Genomic DNA, 23,672 nt, shown 5'->3' on the forward strand with positions numbered 1-23,672 from the left:
CAAATGATGAGACATGCTGAGTTGTGCACTATGTGACAGGGGTAGAAAGGTCTAAGGAGTTAGATATGAACCCGAGAACCAATGATAACAACAAAGTTAAACTAATTAAAGAAACATGCACCTTTCAACTTGACATTAAAGAGGAACATGTTACTCAACTTGACAATGAACTCTCAATGGAAGATAAGAGCAACGTACAAGTTATCTAGGCGCATGCTGACATGTTCGCATGGTCCACGACCGACATACCAGGGATAGATCCGGCCTCCCATTGGCATAGATTATTCATATGTCGAGATGCTAAACCCATAGCTTAGAGGAAAAGAAAGATGGGAGAAGAAAAGTGTTAGGCAGTGCGACAAAAGGTCTCCAAATCGATGGTAGCCCAATTCATAAAAAAGGTATAATATGCCACATGGCTATCAAATGTAGTCATGATCAAGAAACCAAATGGTAAATGAAGGACGCGCACAGACTATACCAACTTGAATCGAGCTTGCCCAAAGGATGAATATACTTTCCCCAATATTGGTCGCTAAGTAGATGGGGCAACGAGACACAAAATGATGAGTTTCCTTGATGCCTATTCAGGCTACAACCAAATCAAGATGGACTTGGCACACAAAGATAAAAACTACTTTTATCACTGAATCAAAAACTATTGTTACAAAGTTGTGTCGTTCAAATTAAAAAATGTTGGAGCCATATATCAATGATTACATGGTTGTCAAGTCTGAGGAGTTATTGACAAACATCAAGGATCTGGAGGAAGTGTTCAGACAACTCTAGAAACACAACATGAGGCTAAACCCTGAGAAATATGTCTTCGAGGTAGAAAGAGGGAAGTTCTTAGGCTTTATGCTGACACACAGAGGAATACATGCAAACTCTAACAAATGTCAAGCCATTCTGAAGATGAGGGGTCCTAAGAACATGAAAGAAGCACAAAGGTTGGCTAGTAGAATAGCTTCCTTATCTAGATTCTCGTCAAGGATCACCGAGGGGGTCAAACCAATCATGAATCTTCTTAAAAAGACAAAAAAACTTAGAATGAAACAATGAAGTGTGATGAAACCTTTTGGCAGTTGAAGGTTACACTTGCAACCCTTCTAGTGCTTTCAAAACCTAGCACTAGCAAGAGACTTATAGTATAACTCTTGATCTCTACTGAAGTCATAAGTGTAGTCGTTGTCCAAGAGGAAAACAATGAGTTACAATCAATATACTTTGTCAGCCGAGTGTTACAAGATCCAAAAAAATTGATATCAGGTAATGGAAAAAGTGGCTTTAGCATTGGTCAATGTTGCTCGGTGTCTTCGATAGTATTTCTAAAGCCATAGCATTACCGTCTGGACCAGTTTCCCCAAAGCTAAACTGTTGCAAAAGCCTGAGTTAGCCAAGAGGATGATGACTTGGTTCATTGAGTTATCAGACTAGGAGATCCATTATGAACCAAGAGGCACCATTTAGGCCCAAAGCTTGGCAGAATTTGTAAATGAATTTCACCCACCACAACCTTAGTTCCAAAATGAGTGGTGGACTTTACATGTGGATTGTTCGTCCAATTAGCATGAAAGTGGAGCAAGAGTCATCTTGGAAGGGCCGAATAATGTAGATCTATCACAATCGCTACATTTAAAATTTAAAGCCACTTGCAACCAAGCCAAGTATGAAGCATATTAGCAATTCTAAGACTAGCTAGGGAAGTAGGAGTCTAAAGATTCAGATGCTAAAGCGATTCCAAGATCGCATTGAAACAAATTAACAAGGTTTTTCAAATAAAGGACCCTCAACTGTTGAAGTATTACTATGCATTCCAAAAACTCAGAGAGGAATTTGTCAAACTCCAAGTGGTACACATCCGCTGAGACATCAACAACAAGGCTGATGAGTTGGCAAGGTTTGCAACCTCACCTATGTAACATCCCAAAAACAATCTAATAATTATTTAGATAAAGATATCTAAATATATCTTTTAGTAAAGGAAAAGATAGATTAAATTGTTGTTTTTATTTTGAAAAGATGTTAGTATAATAATATATTAGATTGGTTAAAGATAATTATAATTAAAGATAATAGAAATAATAGATGAAGAAAGATCAGTTAAGAAAATTTCAAATCACATACAATTATTATATAAGGGTAGATAGTTCCTTCTCTTAGAATTACACACATAAATAATCTCTCTTAGTATTAGTGGGTTACTCAAGAATTGAGAAAAATAAAGAAAGCTGGAAAATTCTTTTAACGCAATTGGTAGAGGAGAAAAATAATAACGAAAAGTACAAATTGCTTGTTTCAAGCGGTGAGTAAACAACTTTTAAACCTCCATTGTATGAATTCTTGAAAATGTGTTTTCTTTATATATATATATATATATATATATATATATATATATATATATATATACACACACACACACACACACACACACACACACACATTATGTAAAGGGCTTTATCATTGTACGTATATGTGTTATGTTCCGGCCATTGTAAATATTATATGTCTTAATTATTATATTACATATATAATTGTTGTTATATATGTGGTTTCATACTATCATTGTTGTGGTGTGATTTTCAGGATTATTATTGGATGCATGAAATTATAGAGTTTGTTGGTAGTTTTATTTTTAGAATGTTATTCTTGTAATTTTGTGAGTTGATCATCACCTTTTGGGAAAGGATGATGATGTACATTTTATTATGAGATTATAATGTTAGATATCTCCTTTTGGGATGAAAATGATATTTATTTATAGATACCCGCATTTGGAATGGGGAAGAGATTTTGGATACCACCATATATGATGAGGAAGATAGTGGAACACCATTGCATGAAATATGAGCTCATAAATCCTTTGAAAAATCTGAAATCTACACTGGCTCTGGGAACTAAAGAATTGAGTTTTGTGATTCTAGGAATCACAAAGTTGTGTCTGTTATATTTATTTGGATGCATTGAAGTGTTGTCATTTATTTAAATATTTTATTTATTCAGAATTTCATGAATTTTGATTGTTTTAATATGATTTTTATTGGTGTGTAAACATATACATATATAATCTTATTTTAAATTCATTGTGAATATAATGATTGATTTTTCCAAATTATTGGGCCAGTTGAGAATAATACTATTTGCAAACTCTTGTTAGTTATTTTATTCACTAGGACTATCATCTCATTATAAGTGTTATTTTTAGAGTACAGTGAAGAAGTTACCGAGTTTGAGGAGACTTAAATACATAGTTTTCTTAGTTACATTTATTTTAGTTTGGCTAGTACTTCAGAATAAGACGTTGGATGCGGTTACTTTCGTTATATTTTTAGCATTTATTTAGTTTAGATGTCCATGTTTTGAGGATAACATTTTCTTTTTGTAAAGACTTATTTATTTAACTTATTTTATTATACATGTCAGACTATTATAATTTTGGGATTTTTATATTCTTTTTAGTATATTCTATTACGGGTTGTTATTTTAATGAAGGGAATTACAACCTAGACCTGGGTAGTTGAAAACTTTCATACTACACACTCTTCATGTCCCAGTGTGTCGACCAAGGAGTGCTTGCAGATAGAAATAGAAGAGCTCGAAAGTTGGAAAATCAAAATTGCAGAATATCTCCTCAAAGGAACTCTTTCGACGAACAGGGAGAAGGCCAAAAAGCTGAGAACTTAAGCTGCAAGGTACATCATGATAGGCCAAAAATTGTTAGATTTCTTTTCTTTTATTGCTTATTTTTATGAATAATGAGAAATTTAACATCATTCAAATTCTTGATCAACAGGTGTTTAATTTGGGAAATTTATAGTGCTTTGGTGTTAGAATTGTTGCAGAACACACAAAATAAAGTTTAGAAGAGAAGTTGGAGACCTGAAAGACTCTTGCCCAGTGCGTAGTGCTTGCTCAACGCACAGAAGTCACATGAAGAAACCAAATATCACTGACTCACATGCTAAGCGCAACAATCGCGCTTAGCGTGAGACTGCATAAATTTTAAGCTAACTTCACCTATAAAAAGAGGAGAAAACAAAGGAGAAAGACACACTGAGACCCATAGTTCTACATTGAATAACCACGAAATTAGAGTATCCCAAATAGGGGAAACCAACCTTTGGGAGCATTCCTTCCCCATCATCATTCCTATTGGTCTTCTTCTCTTCCCATCAACCACTTGCAATTTTAAAAGCCTCTCATAACAATGAGAGACTAAACCCTCCATTGTTGGGAGCCTAGCAACCAAACGCGTGTGATGTAATTTCTTTCCTACTATCTATTTAATGTTATTTTAATTATTATTGTCTCTTTCATGTGCTTATTTTCATTGATTGTGGACTAATCACCCATATTCATGGTATGTTATAAGGGTTTAGGCATTGGAAAATGTTATTCTCTTAAGAACTAGGAAAGAGCATCTAAATTATTCATATATAGGGATAGAATGATATTTTTTAGCCTATTTTATGCATCTCTGTTCATAATGCCATTTAACTAGTTTACTCTCTTAAGGGATTAGGTAAATTAGGCTCTTTCACTTGAGGGATCATGATTAGAGTAAATGAGTAGATGTGGGTGATGATTGGAATAATCCTAAATAGAGAAAAATAATTAACATTACATCGAGAGTAGCTTTGGTAGGCTAAGCCTTAACATATTTGCATTCTGAATCAACCTTTGCATCACAACCCCCAAAGTGTTTGTTTTTCTTGCTCTTGTCTATTTTAAATAATTAGTTTAATTTTATGTCAATTTATTTTAGTCTTTTCCACAACTCTTTAAATCAATCCTTAACTGCTTCAAAATTGGGAATACACCAATCCAAGTACAAATAAAGTTCATGTGGGCTCGACACTCGGACTTCCGTTTTACTTTACTACTTGGGATAATTTGGTGCACTTGTCAATGAGTTAACATAAATCTTGCTCAACAACAATGGATCATCTCTTTTACACATGTCCTCCGTGTAGGAAATTCAAGCGCAAATTGGTTAGTGAGATATGGATATGCTCATAAGGATTCATTTTATGTTTGAGACAACTGCCCTTATCAGCTTGCCACTCTAGTCTTTGCTAATTCTCTAAGAGTTGTTCATTTTAGGAATTAACTGTTTTTTCTCTGTTTGTTTCTTTTTCCTAACACATCAAAAATTTAATTTTATTGTTTTATCAATTTAATCCAAATTAAAATAGATTTGAATAATAATTAAATAAATATTTTAGTATTATATTGTATAATAAATAATTAAATAAAAAATTTAAAATAAAATTAATATAAAAAATTATACCATATGTCTTATATATGAGATTTATGTTATTACTATTATGCAATTAACTTTTATATCATATATGATTTTCTAGCCATCTAAAATAAAATATTAAAACACAAATAAGTGATATGTTTGAGTAGAAGTAAACTTTTTTATCTTTTAACTAAGGTTTTAAGTTTAAGACATATAGATGCAAAAATATGATTGGAAGAAAAATTTTCATTAAAGGTGTTTGGTTACATTTTTTTGATAAAGATTAGTTAATAAAAGTTATTTTTAGTATAAGACAAAATATTAGAATATTTTAAGAGTGCAATTGAGGCCTGGTTAAAAGTCCTTAATAATTTTTGTGACTCCTAATAATTTTTGTAACTTTATCATTTAGCTTAGGTCTTCCTTTGTTTCACATTTTAAATCAAACTTGTATTATTTTAATTATTTCTAATAAGCGTGTACTTTTAGTGATATAAATGTAAGAAAAGTTTATATAAGAAACTAATGCTTGAAGCTAAAATTACACACTATAATTACGCATGAAGCTCTCATGGTAAATTGCTCAAAATTTGAAATTACAAACTCATATCATTGTTTTTCTTGACTAGATAGAAACATTACAAATAAATAAGGTGAACTTTATTATATGATTTAAAAGACTATACTAAAAGCAAGTAACAATTTTTTGCATCCAACATAAACATATCATTCAGATGACTCAATCTTGACACATTTCTTCTTACATTCCTTGATTGATTGCAGATCCCTAAGTTTCTCCAAGTGCAATTTCTTCATTGTTGTCAAATTCTTCACATAATCTCCTTCCAATAACTTTAACTGCAAGAGTTTGGTAAAGTTCAACAAATGAGACAATTTGTTTGTTTTTAGAATTTACTACTCCAATATCAATCTTCATGCTTAAAATGGAAAACGTTAATATCTTAATATACATATATAAAGGCTAATCTTCATAAATGGTTTTAAAATAATCATGATTAAGATCCTACCAAAGGAGAGTTGTCAACTAAATCGTTTACAACCTAGATGAAATTTTCCTCTTCCTAAGGACTGCAAAGCTAATAAAAAATGAAATTGAATTTGTTACTTTATAGGTTAAGGATGACATGAGTGACCATTTAAATGATTATTTAGCTGGATGTTATTTTAGGAGATAAATTGTTAAATTAAGTTTTTATTATCAGTACATTTGCACGAGTAACATGAGACTTTGAACAAAAACATCTTACTAAAACAAAAAATTAAATTCTTCAAGGGTTTTGGAAAAAAATTGACTTTGTGTCACTTAAAGTATGAGTTTATATAATATGTTATATCAAATACAAACATTCTAAAATTGTGATTTCAATGGATTAAGGCTAAAAATTGTTTAATATATAACATTACTCTAAATCTTGGGAAACAATGTCGATAAGTTTATGCTTGCTACCATTCTTGTCAATCTCCTTAACGTCATCCTTCTCAACTACATGACCAATAACATCTGTTTCAAACATAATAATGTAGAAAACCAATTATAAATTATATAAATTATAAAACTAAATAAAGAATTTTATGGGTAAAGTAAAAATCAATAACCAAGTAGTATATCTTCTCTAGTTTGAACAATAATATCTTAGAAAGACATAAAATCAAAGCCTAACATGGTATTTCATCTGCCTTGGTTTGAGTGCAACTAATGGTGCTCATAAATAGTACCTTGAAAATATGCTTAGTAGTCCTGGGCTTTAGATCATATTTATTCACCAAGAGAGTTTCAAACAAATAACTACATATTTTTTGAAGAAGAGCCTTGAAAATCTTAATATAAGATTTTTTAATTGTCGCGTGAATTTTTCCACCCTAAAACAACATATGCAATGATTACTAAAAAATCATAACTCAACTGAAATATTATAAAATTACATTTTTCATCAATTAGCAACATTTCAATACTACTAATTTTGTTTGGATTTTTAAATTTAAGGACAACCCAAAGACGTAGGCCTTGTGCCTTGAGTTTCCATTGAATCTTTCCATGGATGATATTCGAAATCAAGGTAAACCCGAACGCCATTGCTTGTATGACTGCAATGAGGATCAATGATTGGATAAAACAATGAAGAAACACATGGTTTTTTATTAACAAAAACATATAGCATAACCAAAAAAACGACTAAAATGTTTTTACGTAAAGAAGAGATTGATCACTTTTTCTGAAACTGACAACATTTTGCTTGTATTTTTACTTGTACTTATAGCCTTATAAGATGACATTGAAAAGTTTGGAAATTTGGAAACCTCCTTCTGATAGCTAAACAAAACATTTGGGAGAAATTTTGAGTGCTCTAATTAATAGCAAAACAATTGTGCTCAAATGTATGGCAAACCAAAGCAGTCTATTAATGATGTTTTGAAATGTAGGAAGGTGTTAACCAAACAATAGGGAGATTTTTATGGGGAATTTTCACATTAAATAAATGTAAATCAATTCAAAGCAACAATTAACTATATTTCTTTTTGTTTAAAAAACTTCATAACAATAGGGGGATTTTTATGGAGAATTTCAATATTAGATAAATTTAAATCAAATCAAAACAATAATTAATTTGATTTGGTGCCATCTAAAGTCTTCATTAGATTTAGCATACTTTAATGCAAGAAGATTTCCCTGGAGAAGATTATATTTGATTTAACACCTTTATTGTGTGGAGAATTCTAGGGAGAAGATTCTAGCTTTATCTATTTAAAGAGTAGAGATATTTAATCCTTCGATTTTGTAAAATTCACAATTTTAGTCCTTTCATCAAATTAAAAAAGCGTTAATTGATAAGAAATTACATGATGTGACTCAAATTTAGTGATGTGACATGAGATAATTTGTTTAACCTACGTTAGAGTTAATGTTAATATTTTAATAGTCAACACTTTCAGTTTGAGAAAATGACCAAAATTGGGGATTTTGAAAATAGATGGATCAAAATTACATTTAAACCTAAATTAAATAAATTTAAGTCTAAACAAGACATCAATTAATTCTATTTGACAATGTTTAAAAAACTTGACAATGATAGGAATATTTTTATGGAGAATATCGACGTTAAATAAATTTGAATCAATTAAAGCAGCAAATAACTATATATGTTTATGTTTAAAAAAGTTCATAATAATAGGAATATTTTTATGGAGAAATTTGATATTAAATAAATTTAAATCAAATCAAAACAACAACTAATTTGATTTGATTTTGTTTAGAAAACCTCATTAACTTTTATTTAATACCCTTTAATGTGTGGAGATTTCCTTTGGAGATGATTATATTTGATTTAACACCCTTTAATGTGTGGAGAATTCTCCGGAGAAGATCCTAGCTTTATATATTTAAAGAATAAAGATATTTAGTCCTTCAGTTTTGTAAAATTTACAATTTTAGTCCTTCTATCAAATTCAAAAAGTGTTGATCGATAAGAAACTAACTTGATGTGACCCAAATTTAATAATGTGACATGAAATAATTTATTTAATCTATGTCATAGTCAATATTAATCTCTTAACACTCAACATTTTCAGTTTCAAGAAAGGACCAAAATTACAGATTTTACAAAAATAGGAGACTAAATATCTCTATTTTAAAATTTGGGATCAAAATTGTGGATTTTGAAAAATAGATGAACCAAAATTACATTTAAAGCTAAATTTAAAAAATTTAAATAAAAAAACAACAATTAATTCAATTTGATTCCGTTTATAAAACTTGAAAATAATAGGAATGTTTTTATGGATAATATCAATATTAAATAAATTTATATAAATTCAAAGCAACAATTAACTATATTTGTTTCCATTTAAAAAATTTCATAATAATGGAAAGACTTTTATGGAGAATTTTGACATTAAATAAATTTAAATCAAAAGAAAACAACAATTAATTTGATTTGATTCCATTCAAAAACTTCATTAAATTTGATCTAACATCCATTAATGTGGGAAAATTTCCTTGGAGAAGATTCTATTTGATTTAACACCTTTATCGTGTCGAGAATTCCTAGGAGAAGATCCTAGCTAGCTTTATATATAAAGATATTGGTAGGGTGCAATTAATAAGACTCATATCATCTCCCAGTAATGCACCTAGAAATGAGTTGTTTTTTTACTACAATGTTATTGGTGCATAGTATTTATCACTTTTGTTGATAATTAATCTTTATTGAGAAACTTGATTGATCACCTTTAGTAGGGTCTCCCTTCCCAATGTCTTTTCCATCTACTAAGCTCAAATTTGATATCTTACTTAAGAGGACTGAACCCAGTACTACTCCACAAACAATTTTTGTTGGTTGAAATAAGTTTTTATATGTATAAAAAAGAGAAACAAATTCTTTATCCATTTCCTACTTGTAACAATGTGGATTTGGGCCTGACGCAATCCTACAAAATCAATTTATAAGAGGATAATTGTTTCTCACTTATATATTTTATTTCGACACACTAATTCAATCCTACAAACTCATCTTATAAGATAAGAATTGTTTCTGACTTATATATTTTATTTCGACACTATCTCTACATGTCCCTTTTTTCCTATAGCTATTGGTCATAATGTGAGACTTCAACACACTCTCTTTGCCCACAACTATCTAGGAGTGACGAGAATCAAGGTAGCTTTCCAACACTTTCCTTCACGCTCAAGGCTACGCGCCTAGAGCGTGTTAAACACCTTATAAGTAGGTCCACCAATGGATCTAGTAGGATAGGCTCTATTGTCATCCTTAAGTAAAGATCAATCATTGTCTTAAAAGTCGATTTATAGGATTGAGTTAGATTTAAACTCATGTTGTTACACTACTTCTCAAAACTCAATAGATTTAAGTGATCCTTATAAAAAAAAATTCACATTATAAAGAATTATAAAGTTAACTTGGTGGTTGAAAATGAGAATTTAAGGGTTGAACTCATGTGACTAACAAATTTTATTCATTCATTTATATTTTTCTAATTAAAAAGACTATTATAACAATGTTTCAAAAAATTATTGACCAAAATGGGAGTTTACTCAAAATAAATTTAGAAAATACATCACTAAAATTACCTTAAGGTTTAATGAATACTTATATTTATGAGTTACTTAGTAATGAAATATTCACATCAATAGCAAGATTCAAATTCATTCAAATTCATGTGTTTAAAAGGTAAAATTCATATCTTTACAAACTAGATCAACAAATTAAAAATAGAATTCTTGTATTAAAAAATGAAATTAGTTTAAAACCACTTACATTATCTTGTAGCATATATTATTATATAGTACTAGTTAACTTTATAGTTTTTAAAAGTCATACTCAAAATGATTTCTTATTAATTCATAACATATTCTCCCCTACAAGTTGTGAATAGAAATTAAACTAAAAAATATTAATAATGCCTTTTATCATAATTTTTAATATATATTTTTTATTAAAAATATTATTAATTCTTTAATTAGTATTGCAGGCATAGTACTTAAAAAATCTATAACCTAGGAGTCCTAAAAGCTAAAACTAATTATAAGGTGTATGGATCTGGATTATTTTATATTTGTCAAAATTCAGAAAAGAAAACATAAAAGCAAATAATATTTGCTTCAGTATGACGCAGGTTAACTTCCATTTGACGCCAATACAACATACATTAGGTATGCATTTGGTTTCGTTAAAAAAATGATTTTGATTTTAAAATTGATTTTAAGTTCCTTATAATTTAGTATTTTATTTTTATTTTTCATCTTTGTAAAATTATTTTTTTTATTTTTTAGTTCTTATAAATTATGTTTGTTTTTTTATTCTTAAATCACATTGGATAAAATTTTTAATAGTAAAATTGTTATCTAAAGTACTATAAAAATGAAAAACAAAACAATTAATTTGATTTTAGGTTTTTTTGGGAAATATTTTCCTTAAACTCTCAAGTTAAAAATGAAATACTTTTTAAACTAAAATTAATCGATTAATTAATATCATCATTAAGGTGAGTTGACTTTAGTTTTTTTAGAGGGGTTGACTTTAGTTAAAGATTATATTTAATAAAACTAGTTGAAAATCTAACTAGAAGTTAAGAAGTTAACAGGTAGTTAAAAAGCTTTTATGCTAAATTATTAAATCATACATGTTCGATAGAACTAACTCTTAAATAGCTAAAAAATATAAAATAATATATTTAAAAAGAATAATAAAAAAATTGAATAAATATTTTAAGAATAAAATATAAAAAACTAAAAATTAGCATTTTAAAAATCACTAATTTAAGTAGCGTTTCAAAAAAACGTTAAAAACTAAAAAAAAAAATGTTTATTGAATCATCAAACAGACTTTTCAGCCAGTAAAAAAAAGTTAAAAACTAACTAAAATGACTTGTTGAGTTTATATTTTTAGACAAGAAAAAAAGTTTAGCTATCTCATAATTTATTTCGACATTGCATTGGTGTTTAAATTTGCTCTAAAAGTTTTTTCAAATCAAATAGGGTATGGTGATTTGCAAAAAAGTAATGTCATATCCTATTTAGAAATTCCATAGCAAATTTAAACAACAATGTAATAATGTTCAAATAAATTCAGTGCTAGCTCCAAACACAAAATTTGTAGTGCAAAATCAAGAAATTTAAACAAGAAAAACAACCACCTCAAGACTATTCACGTCACTTCATATATACACTCAAATAATCAAATTCACCTATACATAACAAGACTACTCCAAAATTCAAAAGAAGGAAATAATGTTAAATAGAAGACAAGAGATAAAAGTTCCGGGGAAAGCTCGATTGATCATAAAAGACATATAGATAAGCAAAATAAGAAAGGATATCTAATGATGATACTTTTGTCCTTTTAAAATTGTCCACGACCTACAAATCAGAGATTGAAATTTGTTAGCCACTTACAACTAATAGTCTCATGAACATACATGATCAAATGGCAATTCTATTAGATAATTATGAAGACCATACCTTATTTTGTGAGTCATTAAATGGAATCAATTTAATTGGGATTTTACCATCCATACAAGTGAAAAGAAAAGTTATACATTGGGCTGTCTTCCTGCACCCCCAAAAATTGCTTCCCGCACCTTTTCAGATTTTTTTTTACCTTCCAGATTGGGCAATCCGAAATGTAAGAGGTGCAACCAATCAGGAATGTAATTTTACATTTTGAATTAGCCTATCTGAAAAGGCGAAAAGGGTGCAGGAAACAACAACCTATAATTTGTGAGTGGGATAGGGCCCATTTGAATTCGTTTATCCTATGCAAAAGCCCAAAGGTGGCTCTATGAAGTTTTGGCTTTTCCTTGTTCCCCAAAAGTCTTCATTTACTCAAAAAAGCAAGCAAGCCAACAATAAGCAACCAATGTATGGTACAAGTCGAAGTCTTACTACATTATCCTGATTCATAGAGCTACATTTTTAGACAAAAAAAAAAACAAACACAAAATCAAGAGATTAAATTATTGCTACCTGTAAAGCTGTTCCACGAGCACAAGTAATGCTATTTGATGATTTAAGACCAGCGAGGATAACTTGATTGATAAGTTAGCCCGTTCCCTCATTTTTCTTCCATGTCCATATGGCCCACCAATACAAAAGGATAATCGTGAAGCACCCTGTGAGAAAGCAGAAATCAATGAAATTTATTTTTATTTAACAATAAATTTTACTCAAAGGTATTTTCATGTTAAAAAGAAGAAAAGAGCTATAAATGGAAATCACAAGGGAATGGACATTGACACTATCCACACAAAAATAGAAAACAACTTCGGCTTGAAAACAGAAATTCAACAATGCAATAAACATGTAAAATTTATCTTAGCACACAGGTGAATCTGTCAACATTTATAAACTGCAAAGCAAAGTCTCAGAGTCAGAGGTGACAAAGATCCATTCCTTAGATAAATAGAAACACTAAAATTGGTGATGCTGTATTTTGAGATGCATCTAACACTAAATATGATTAAAATACAAACTTACATCACAGGAAAAGAAATCACACTTCAGGAGTTCAAAACTGAGAACCTATTTTAGCCTGAGTCAGAGATAGTTCAATTTTTACAAGTAACAAGACAAAGGTCAATTATAAAACTGCGGTGAGTTGCAAGTTTGCAAAACTAAAAGTAGATTTGATAATTCTGGTGGCTAAAAATGGATTAGTGATAACTAAGTCAATTCACTATAAACAAAGTACGTGAAAGATTCTATACAAAAAAATGATTGATATAAGCACCGAAAGAGTGAGAAATATGAATGATATTATTTTACTACCACATAAAGTGAACAGAATTGATTATTCAATCTCAATGTAGACATGATATCAAAGGCCTGTTACATGATCGACAACTTATGATGTTTTCTTTCATCATAGTGCCAACAGGCAATACTCAATACTTATATTATGCCCATACTTAAAGAACTTGCATGTATGGAAGTGATCATTTACAAAATGTTCTTACAGTATTTCCTGCATCACCCACCAACTCTGCCATTTGCTCAGATCCAATGTCTTGCCCACGTTCATCCAACATCACAACCTATAAGTGCAGGTACATTACATTACAGAAAACCTAATTAGATGGGAAGAAAAGGCAAATTCTAGCTGATAAAATAAAGATCTATAAATCTGTATATGCCATACTATCTTGAGAAATATGAGTTGCAACTTGCAAGTAGGTTTTGACTTTCAATTTTCAAGCAAGGACTTAAAGTAGACACTGTTACAGTGTTAGCAGAAACTGGAGCTGTGTCAATCATCAATCATGGTAATTAAAACGTATGACAGATCTTCATGGGTAGTGTGATTTTATGGGTTGAGTTCAAAGTGGGTGTAGCAGTCTATGGGTTGGTTTTAGTTCCAATACCATGGATAAGTGTATAAAGACCATTACAATCAAAACATAATACAGAATTAACACTAACTTATACTTAGGCTTAATTGGACTCCACTGTTCCATCACCACAAGACACAGAGCTAAAGGAGTATATAAACATAATAATAACTTACACTACACAATTCAGGCAAGGATACAAGGATACAACGAGGCTTCAAATATAGATCTGTGTGCCATCACAAAAGTGGGGTAAGAAGGAGAAAATTCAAAACAATTCAGAGAAACTGCAGAACGAATGGAAGCATCTTTATAACTTCGCTTACCTATATTTTTTGTCCCCAAGATTATGATGTTTTTTGGTTTTCACTGATATACAAATTTTATTTGTTAAGTCCTTAAAAATTACAAAAAAACATGTGCTTAAGTCCCTTAAAAACCAATATGGTTTAAGTCCCAGTCCCTCACCCAGGACTAAAAACACATGGTTTTTTTAGTAATTTTTAAGGACTAAAAACAAATAAAACTTCACCGGTACCAAAACCACATAACATCGAATTTTCAAAGGCCAAGCAAAATTTGTTCTGAATATGATGGAAATTCCTTTATTCCACTATATTTCTCATCTCCACCACAAAACATAACACACAAGTAAAAATAAGGGAAAAAAATCATTTACTACTGTAATTCAAATTCATGCATGTTGGAGACTATACCCAATCATCAGACCTTATAAGGTTCATCACTGCCTCATCTTCGGCATCAACCTGAGCCCTTTGGTCACTACAAGGCAAACAAATGATCCACCCTTACTATTAGACAACAAAAATTCTTCTGTACAACTATTTGTAACTAAAACTGGCAGATAACATCTTACACACACAAAAAATACTAATTTGAAACTCACATTTGTCATTCAAAGCATGACAAAATGCAACTGTGCTCAAACAAAAGTAACACAGTGAACAGAACTCACCGTGCATTTTGAGGATTTGGCCGTATTTGAACATCCTCAACACTGCAATAGTACCTGAGCTTATCCACATACTCATCAACCATGAGTTGCAGTCCACGTGATCGCTTCTTCCCCACTGATAATATACGTATAGGAAGTGCTCTCTACACAATTCACAAACTCAAAATAAATAGTAGAGTAAATATTCTATGCACTAACATTTTTACGTTTTTTCCGTTGTCATCCAGTCACAAATTGTCACATTCAGTAACTTTTTTTAGTTTTACAACTTTGTTGAGTTTTACAACAACTACTTTAGTCATAAAAAATACATGATTTCTTTTTCTTATTTTTTGTAATACAACTACATATTTAGGACTCAAAATCAAGACCACTACTTAAGCTAGAACAACCTGCGCCAGTTGATACACAAGCTTAGATATTAGTTGACTGCAAAATTTTCTACACCGACAGTGGATAGAAATTAAACTCAATAATACACGCGATCAAAACCTTGTTGTCACTTGTCACATACTAATATAATAAACGATGTAAACCCTAACAGTTTCACATTTGTTTTTTAATTTTCTTTTTCAACGGAGCAAAATTGTTTGGTAATTTTTATTAATTGATGGTCGTGTTGAAAGTGAAAGAGTTAGGTTGGGGGAATTGAAGTTCGAACTGTGAGGGAGAGAGTTTGTACCACTGATTGGGCTTCGTACTTGCATTTTCTACCTGAAAAATTTTGGGCGTAAGTTTTAAAGAATGTGAAGAGAATGCGTTGCAGAGAGAAAAGCGTGTGGGTGAGTAAAAACCTTGAGCAGGATTGAAACTAACGCAGAGGTGCAGTGCAGTGCCCATTCAGAAGAGAAAGTGAGAAATGCAAATGGCGGAAGGAAAGTGAAGTTGGTTTCGTTCAGGAAATGGATGAAGGAAGGAGATAGCTACAGAGTGAGAATTAACCGGGCAAGGCAAGGATCACAAAAAACGTAGGGGGGAATTTATTAAATAGTATATTTAAATTTATAATAAATAAAATTAATATTTTTTAAGGGCAGTAAAATAAAATTAATAATTTAGCTAGGACAAGATAAATATTATTTCTATAATTAAAATTATAGAAAACAGCTCTTGAAAACGTTTTCTTTTTTACAAAAATAGTTCTTGATAATATTTTCATTTAATATAAAGATTCACATTTATAACACAAGGTAGATTTTAAGCAAAATTTTCTTAACACATAGGACTAAATAAATAAATAAAAACTATATCACATTCCCAATGGTAATTTTATTCTTTCATTTAAGATTTTTATTTTGGGTCAAGTCTATTTTTTATTGGAGTTATTCTTTTTACACCCATCAAATTCTTATACACCTAACATATCTTTAAAAAGTTTAACTTTATCATTTTTACTTCTTCTTTCCGTAAGATCAATCTATGATCCGTATTGGTCATACATATTAACAATCCGAAATAATTTAAAATTAATGGCTCATGTAGGTCTTGAATTATTAGCATAAAATTCTATGACTTTTGCATTATTAGCATAAAATTCTAACCAACTAAGCTAATAGATTAACATCGATATATATGACACTAAAATTTCTAATGCATATTTAATACACATATAACTTAACATAATAAATTGTATAACAATTAATTTCATCTAATAATATTTTTTTACATATATAAATTTTAAATATAAGTTTACATATAGATTTAATAAAAATTTATATATGTAAAAAGATTATTATTATATCAAAATTAATTGTTACAAAATTAATTATGTAAACTTATATGTGTATTAAATATAAATTAAAAATTTTAATGGTATATATATTAACATTAATTATTTGTTAATATATTTAACTTATTAGCTTAGTTACTTAAAGAGCAGGTTAAAATAATGAATCAAAATGGACTATTATGTCCTAAGTAGTAGTTTTTCTCCACCTCACTGCCACCAAAGACAATGTAGCCACTAGCCAGTGACAAAAGAAAAGGCATGGTAAAGAGACGCGACGAAGAATCAAAAAGTGGCCATCATTAAATGAAGAGCACTCAGGAAAAAATGGTAATTTGTAATACAGATGTATTATGGATTGCCCACTGTAGTGTTTTTGTTTTCAATTCAATTTTGAGACAAAAGCACGTTGGGTGTGTGTTTGCACTTTGCACCAGTTTTCAATTCAATCCAATTGTATTTGATGGACAAGATTTGGGAGAGGGGCTATGGAAACGACGTTGAACGACGAGAAGGCCCATGCGGTCGCGCGGATGGTAATCCTAGACAACCTTATTAAGTGCGTCTAGGGGCAGTTACCTCCACCGAGCCTTCTAGAGCGATTCTAGAAGCTGCATTACCTAGACAACGCTGGATCTATACGAGTGCCCCATGACGTGTGTGAAGGATTATCGATCTAGGGTTTTCAGGTTGATTAGTTGTTGAAGTACTTGGACATGATGGATGCGAAGGAGAACGAGAAGCCAAAGAGTGATGAGGAGGAGGACGAAGAGGATGGTGGCATGAAGGCGTTTGAGTGTGGCAATGGTGGTTGCTAGGAAGAGGAAGGATAAAAAGAGAATATTAGAAATTTGGGAGTACACCAAGCAAAAAATAGGATGCATTAAGTAATTGCACCGGCTAAAACATACAATCCCCAAGTAAGAAAATACCTTTTTTTGGGCCTCTATGATAATGTTAAAGATGGTTATTCTAATAGGTATATGAATTAGATCCTCTCCATGGCATGAACATATTTATTTTTGGCTTAAATAAGTTTTTTCCCTCTAAAATAGGAATTTTTATTTTATCATTTTAAAAAATTTTATTTCAATTTTTCTTATCCTAACAATCAAAGAAAGATATTGAGAATTTAGAATAACTCTTCCTTCATATTCAATTAGAAACTTTCAGGTTTTTTTATTTCAATTTTAACCCCTTAAAGATTTTTTTATTTATTTTAATCTCTATTGTTAAGTAATAATGTTAAATGACGATGTAACGACACCATTGTCACTCCATGACTTGTTAAGTCATTAAGGAGTCTAACAAGACATGCACATGTATCTTTTTATAAACTGCATTTTTAAATTTTCATCTGTTCAAAATAGTTGATAACGTTGAACGAATTGATGAACGTATTAAAAATACAGTTTACCAAAAAAAAATTATATGTGATTATCTTATTAGATCTCTTAATGATATGATAAGTTAATGAGTTGCTAACATTAATGTTAGCATTGCCATTAGACAACAAAGATTTTTTTAAAAGAATTAAAACTAAACAAATCATAATTAAATGACTAAAATTAAAACACCCTAACGACCTAAAACTTATTTAAACATTTATATTTTCCCTCACTCTCAATAACGCAAAAGAATCCCCTAATATTTGAAATTAGTTGCTCTCATGAGTGTTATTTGAGTCCAGAAAGAATGAGGCGTGATGCATTCCTCTTAGATTTAAAATTAAATTAAAAAAACAAAAATCAAAGACACATTATAAATTATGAAAGGCTCTTGCAGTCTTGCTACAGATAATGAGCATTATCTCTTAATATTACTTGCACTAATATATCATAACTCCTTTTTCAAGTTGATTAAAATTGGTGGACAAACAAATTAAGGCTTTCCTTTCTACAATGAAAAAAAAACTTATTCAAGAAATTAGAGTGCGTTTGGATAGAAAATTTTAAATGAAAAAAGTAATTTATCAGAGAATTTAAATTTTTTTAATCTAAAATTCATTATTTAGATGTTTTTTATGAAAAATTTAAATTTTTGGAATTTTAAAATAAAATTTTAAAGAACTAAAAACGTGGAATTTTAATTTCCTTCTAAAATGTGAAAAATTGAAATTTTCTTCTGGATAGAAAAACCTTTCAAAATGTTTGCGTATTTTCTTTATAACCTTCATCTTTTCTTCTACCTGAAAGTTCTTGAAATCTCATTATTGAACTCACGATTCTTCCATTATACTGATGATCCTCTTCTTCAAGAAATACCATCTAAGCTTGTGAAACTTCAATCGGGTACGGGCGTAGAGGACACGTAAAACTACACCCGCCAGTCAGGGAGCAGCCGTCACTACCTATCACGTGGTGGAGGGTCTGAGTCATGTATTGCATCGTTAACTAAATATTATGGTTGGGTATGATAGTGTACGTCTCGTCGTGTCTCGATATTTCTGCGACTTCCCATACCGCATCAATATTCTTGTCTTTGGAAGCACACTAACTATATATTCTCTTCTTTTTGCATTTATTTTCTTTCATTCTCACAATTTTAATTTTTTTTATCAAAACACAAACTTTTTTAAAAAAAAAATTCAATTAAAATATTTAAAATTCTTAAAATTTTAAATTCTTTCTTCCAAACACACTCTTAAGTTTCTTTTACTTGGAAGATATAAATTATTCTTGCATTTAAAAAACATTTTTGTCTTAACTTAGACAACTGGACTACAAGGTGGGATCTTGCTTGTAGTTTAGGAGCCCGAGTGATGCATGTTAACTTTATTTAATTCGGAATCATGACTAAGTACACTAGAAACACGATTACATGACTAATAAAATCATATACATAGTGTTTATCTAAATTTAGATAATATATAATGAACTTTAGATCAAATCTTATCCGTTTAGTAATTCAAAAGTTTCAAAATTGTCCGCCACCCGGCACCATGTGATTTTGTCCACTTGCAAATTTATTTATAAACCATACTTGTATGGTTGGCTTAATCTTATCAGTTGCTTATTGTCCTTCTTAACTTTACAATGTTAAGTGTTGACAAAAGCTATAGTGGCATTTATGGAAAGGCGAATTAGTTAATTCTATAATTTTGATTGTCACAATTTAAAATACATACATACATTTAATTCTTTAGTTTTTTTAAAAAAAATTGTCCAAATTTTAATTTTGCATATTTTCATTTCTTCTATTTTGATTGATTGTACCTTAGTTTTAATATATTCATTATTATCAAGAAATAATTTAATTAATTAAATTATAAAAAATAATAAAATAATTGTAGTCAAAATTAAAGATTAGATAAAATTATGAATTTTCAAAAATTAAAAAATTAAATACTTCTATTTTAAAATAACAAACCAAAATTACAAATTAGACAAAATAAAAGAACACAATTTTATTTTAGCCATATGAAATCGCTGAGAGGAAAAGCACAGAGAAAATAAAATAAAATAATACATGATAGATGTCAATAAACTTGAAAAGTATGTACAATGACAAGATTTGATCTAAAAAGTTAGTTTATATTTTGTAACCATCGTAATTAGAAAACCAATAGATTTTTTTAAGCACATTTATCCAACTTACATACCCTTTTATCCACTAGTACAATAAATCTGAGTCTTTACTTTAAAGTGTGATAACATTTCTTTAGTAATTTTTATATATTTTTAAAAATTTTAATTTTTATTTACTTTTAATTTTTAAGTAAAAAAATTACTCCTTAAAATTCAAACTTTTTAATTATATTGAATTAAAGTAAATGATTCCTATTAAATCTTCCTTTTCATTTCAAATCTCAATTGCTTGCACTTTCAAGCTATTTTGTTTTCAAACTTTTTGAAATTTACTCATTTTCTTTCTTCTTACACCTAAACTATTTAGACTTTCATTTATTCAAAAACAATCACACACATTTATCCATAATTTTAAACATATTTATTTATTTTTTATTTTAATCTATATTTTTAAACTCGATTTACATTAAAAAAAATATATCACCCGTACAATTTCAGGAGATATTTATATTTATTAATACTTTAATATCCCATTATTTATAATTTTACATAACCCATGTTAGATCCGGCCGGTTCTATACTTCTCATTGCATTCCAAAACAAATGCAATAGTAATAGCGCATGAAACAAATGTCCTCTCATTATCTTTACATGTGTGAGAAATATTTTTTTATTTATAGACATTAAAAATAAAATTAAAAAAATATAGAACATCTTATATATTTTTATTTAATCAATTATACTGAATGAGAAAGATATATTTAGCGTGACAACATGTCATCTATGATCCTGGAAAAAGAAAAAAAAAAAAAAAAAAAAGCCTCCAAGATAAGGCGAGGAAGGGTTGCCTACGTGGCATCACAAAACCCAATAATTCTACTCATGTAAGACCCCAACTCGATTTTCATCACACGTGGCACGTGTGAGGCTTCAGCTTTATTTTGCGTCACTGTCGCGTTACGGCTAAGTGGAATCGCCATGGCTGCGTCTCTCTTCCTTCCCTCTTCTCCGTTCAAACTCAACCCTCCAACGCCCAACTCTGTTACCGTTACGCTCCGTTTCCCTCCCCTCAATCGCCGTTATAACGCCTTATGAGTCGCTGCTTCCGTTTCCGTTTCCGTTTCCAGCCCCAACGTGCGAACCGGTCCTGATGAATGTCGATCTTGTTGCTTCCATTCTCTCTAAGGTAAACCCTTCATTTCATTGTTTGATAAAAAAATTCATCAATATTCTAGTCTGTGAATATGTGATCCAAATCCAAGTTTTCGTTTATTGTTAAACTTCTTTCTGATTTGATGCATGCTAATGTGAGACAGGAAAACTCAAGGCTCTGGATAGTGAATGGATTCAAGTTATATTTGAAGCGCCTGAATTGAAGGTAGGATCATGGTAGGCACTGTATGGTGGCCAGAGTGAAGTTAAACTCAGAATCACTTATGTTGATGAGAAATTCAGGTTAGGATTGGGTTCCAGAGGTTCCCTGTTTGTTTTTCAAAGAATATGAAATCAAAATGTGATAAGAAAAAATTCCTTCAGGCCTTCAGTGAAAGTTCTGTCAAGTTTGTATCTTGACACTGCACAATTTCATGTATGATAATATGATTAATAGTGTATATGAGTATTTCATGTATGATAATATGATTAATAGTGTATATGAGTAGGAGCTTGAAAAGACCACGTTACTCTTAAGCTGCAGATTTTGTCTCAAATGGACTAGTGTGTTATAAGGTGCAATGTACTGTAATTAACTTGTTAGTGAGACAGTGATACAATCTTTCCATTTCCATATTCCTGGAAGTTAACATTTTTTGGTTGATGTAATTGATCTATCATTTTCATTTATGACAGTGGCAAAAAGATTTTTTATTTTTTTTCTTTGGGACGGGGGGTTTGGGCAAGGGATGAAGAATGTGGGATGGAACCCAACCTCCACCTTTGGTGGGGCTGGGGAACACTATCTGAGACTCAACTTACTTAAGTGTCAAGGACATTATAATCAAGTTTAATTATACTTTTAGGCTCTATTTGAGGAAAAACAAAAACCAGTGTATAACAGATAGTGGATGAGTTTATAGTTAATACTTGATAAATAAATTAGCTAATTGAATATGAAGTGTTTGGTAAAATTAGTAGTTAAATCATCTCATATATATAAAAGAACATGTTTATAATGTTTTTAATTGTTGACTTATCGACGACTCACACTCTATAATACTTTACATGTAGACACTTTATTTAATATTTTTGTTGGTCAGAATTTTTCGTAGACTATCAAAACTTAGATGTATCTTATTGATATAGATAATACCAATTAATTTCTTTAAGTTATCTTCATCTATCCAATCTTATATTCGTACATCCTATAGATTTCTCTCATTCTAATTTGGTTAATCTAGTGTGACATTAAATACTTAATATATTTTAAATTATTAGTCACTCAAAAACTAAAATATTATTTTAAATTACATTTTTATTTTTAAATATTTTTTAAAAATAATCTGAGATCATAAAATAAAATGACATGTTTTTTTATACATTTTATATAAGTTCTGTTATGGTGGCTGCAAGTTGAATATTCTTGATGCTAATCAAAGTTGAAGTTTATGCATTGTGGAGTCATGCATAAGGGAAAGAGTAAGAGATTAGGTATTCGTTTCATTTATGAATCTAGACAGGTTTTTGTTGCCTTACATATTCGTATAGGCACTAACTTGCACGGGTTAGTTCATGCTGTCTGAGCCCCCCTCCCTAAAAGATATATGGTCCTAGCAGCTTCCACATCTCTTTTATTGAGAAAACAACTTACATCCAAAATTTCAATTTCCAAACCAAGCTTTTTCCAACATGTTGGACATACTACATAAATGCAATTCATTTCAAAATGGCCAATCATTGTTGCTCTCACCTAATTAATAGATGTTGGTTTTTCTAGCACTTTGAATTAAACATGGAAATGATAAAGCACTTTAAATTAAACATACCATCGAATTTTATTAGGAAAATGGAAACAACACTTAGAAAAACTATCTTTTTTTTTCTTTTCTATATCACATATATCTTTCACTTGTGGTAATTCTATTTGAATCGGATAGGACCATTATAGGTACCAAAACTAAGACTCGAATCCGAGACTTTTGGTTAAAATGAAATAATCTCACACTCATTAATCCACTTTGTTGGTGGTTAAGAAATACTATCTAAATAAGGACTCGCAATAATAGTTGTCATACCCTAATTTCCTTCGGGGACTATCGTTCGTTGATCTTTTGATCCTTGCTAGTTGACTTACGGTGTTAAACGCCAGTTATAATGTAAAGCAAGGAACCATTCAGTGTT

General features: G+C 30.0%; 1 protein-coding gene and 1 long non-coding RNA gene across 2 annotated transcripts; one reads left to right on the forward strand and one right to left on the reverse strand.

Moving 5' to 3' along the window:
• Positions 1-11,920: 11,920 nt before the first annotated feature.
• LOC100796609 (putative RNA methyltransferase At5g10620) lies at positions 11,921-16,042 on the reverse strand. The gene is made up of 7 exons (XM_006596080.4): positions 15,878-16,042; positions 15,766-15,797; positions 15,084-15,226; positions 14,824-14,890; positions 13,736-13,813; positions 12,747-12,892; positions 11,921-12,140 (listed from the first exon to the last, which is right to left on the reverse strand). Exons 1-7 carry the CDS (start codon positions 15,921-15,923, stop codon positions 12,101-12,103), a joined length of 552 nt encoding a protein of 183 aa, XP_006596143.1. The 5' UTR covers positions 15,924-16,042; the 3' UTR covers positions 11,921-12,100.
• Positions 16,043-20,904: 4,862 nt separating this feature from the next.
• On the forward strand, positions 20,905-22,202 carry LOC100787797 (uncharacterized). The gene is made up of 2 exons (XR_137213.4): positions 20,905-21,522; positions 21,653-22,202. It is a non-coding gene; the product is annotated as an uncharacterized lncRNA (long non-coding RNA).
• The last annotated feature ends 1,470 nt before the right edge of the window (positions 22,203-23,672 follow it).

This window comes from Glycine max, chromosome 14 (genome assembly GCF_000004515.6).
Source record: "Glycine max cultivar Williams 82 chromosome 14, Glycine_max_v4.0, whole genome shotgun sequence".
Taxonomy (NCBI): Eukaryota; Viridiplantae; Streptophyta; class Magnoliopsida; order Fabales; family Fabaceae; genus Glycine; species Glycine max.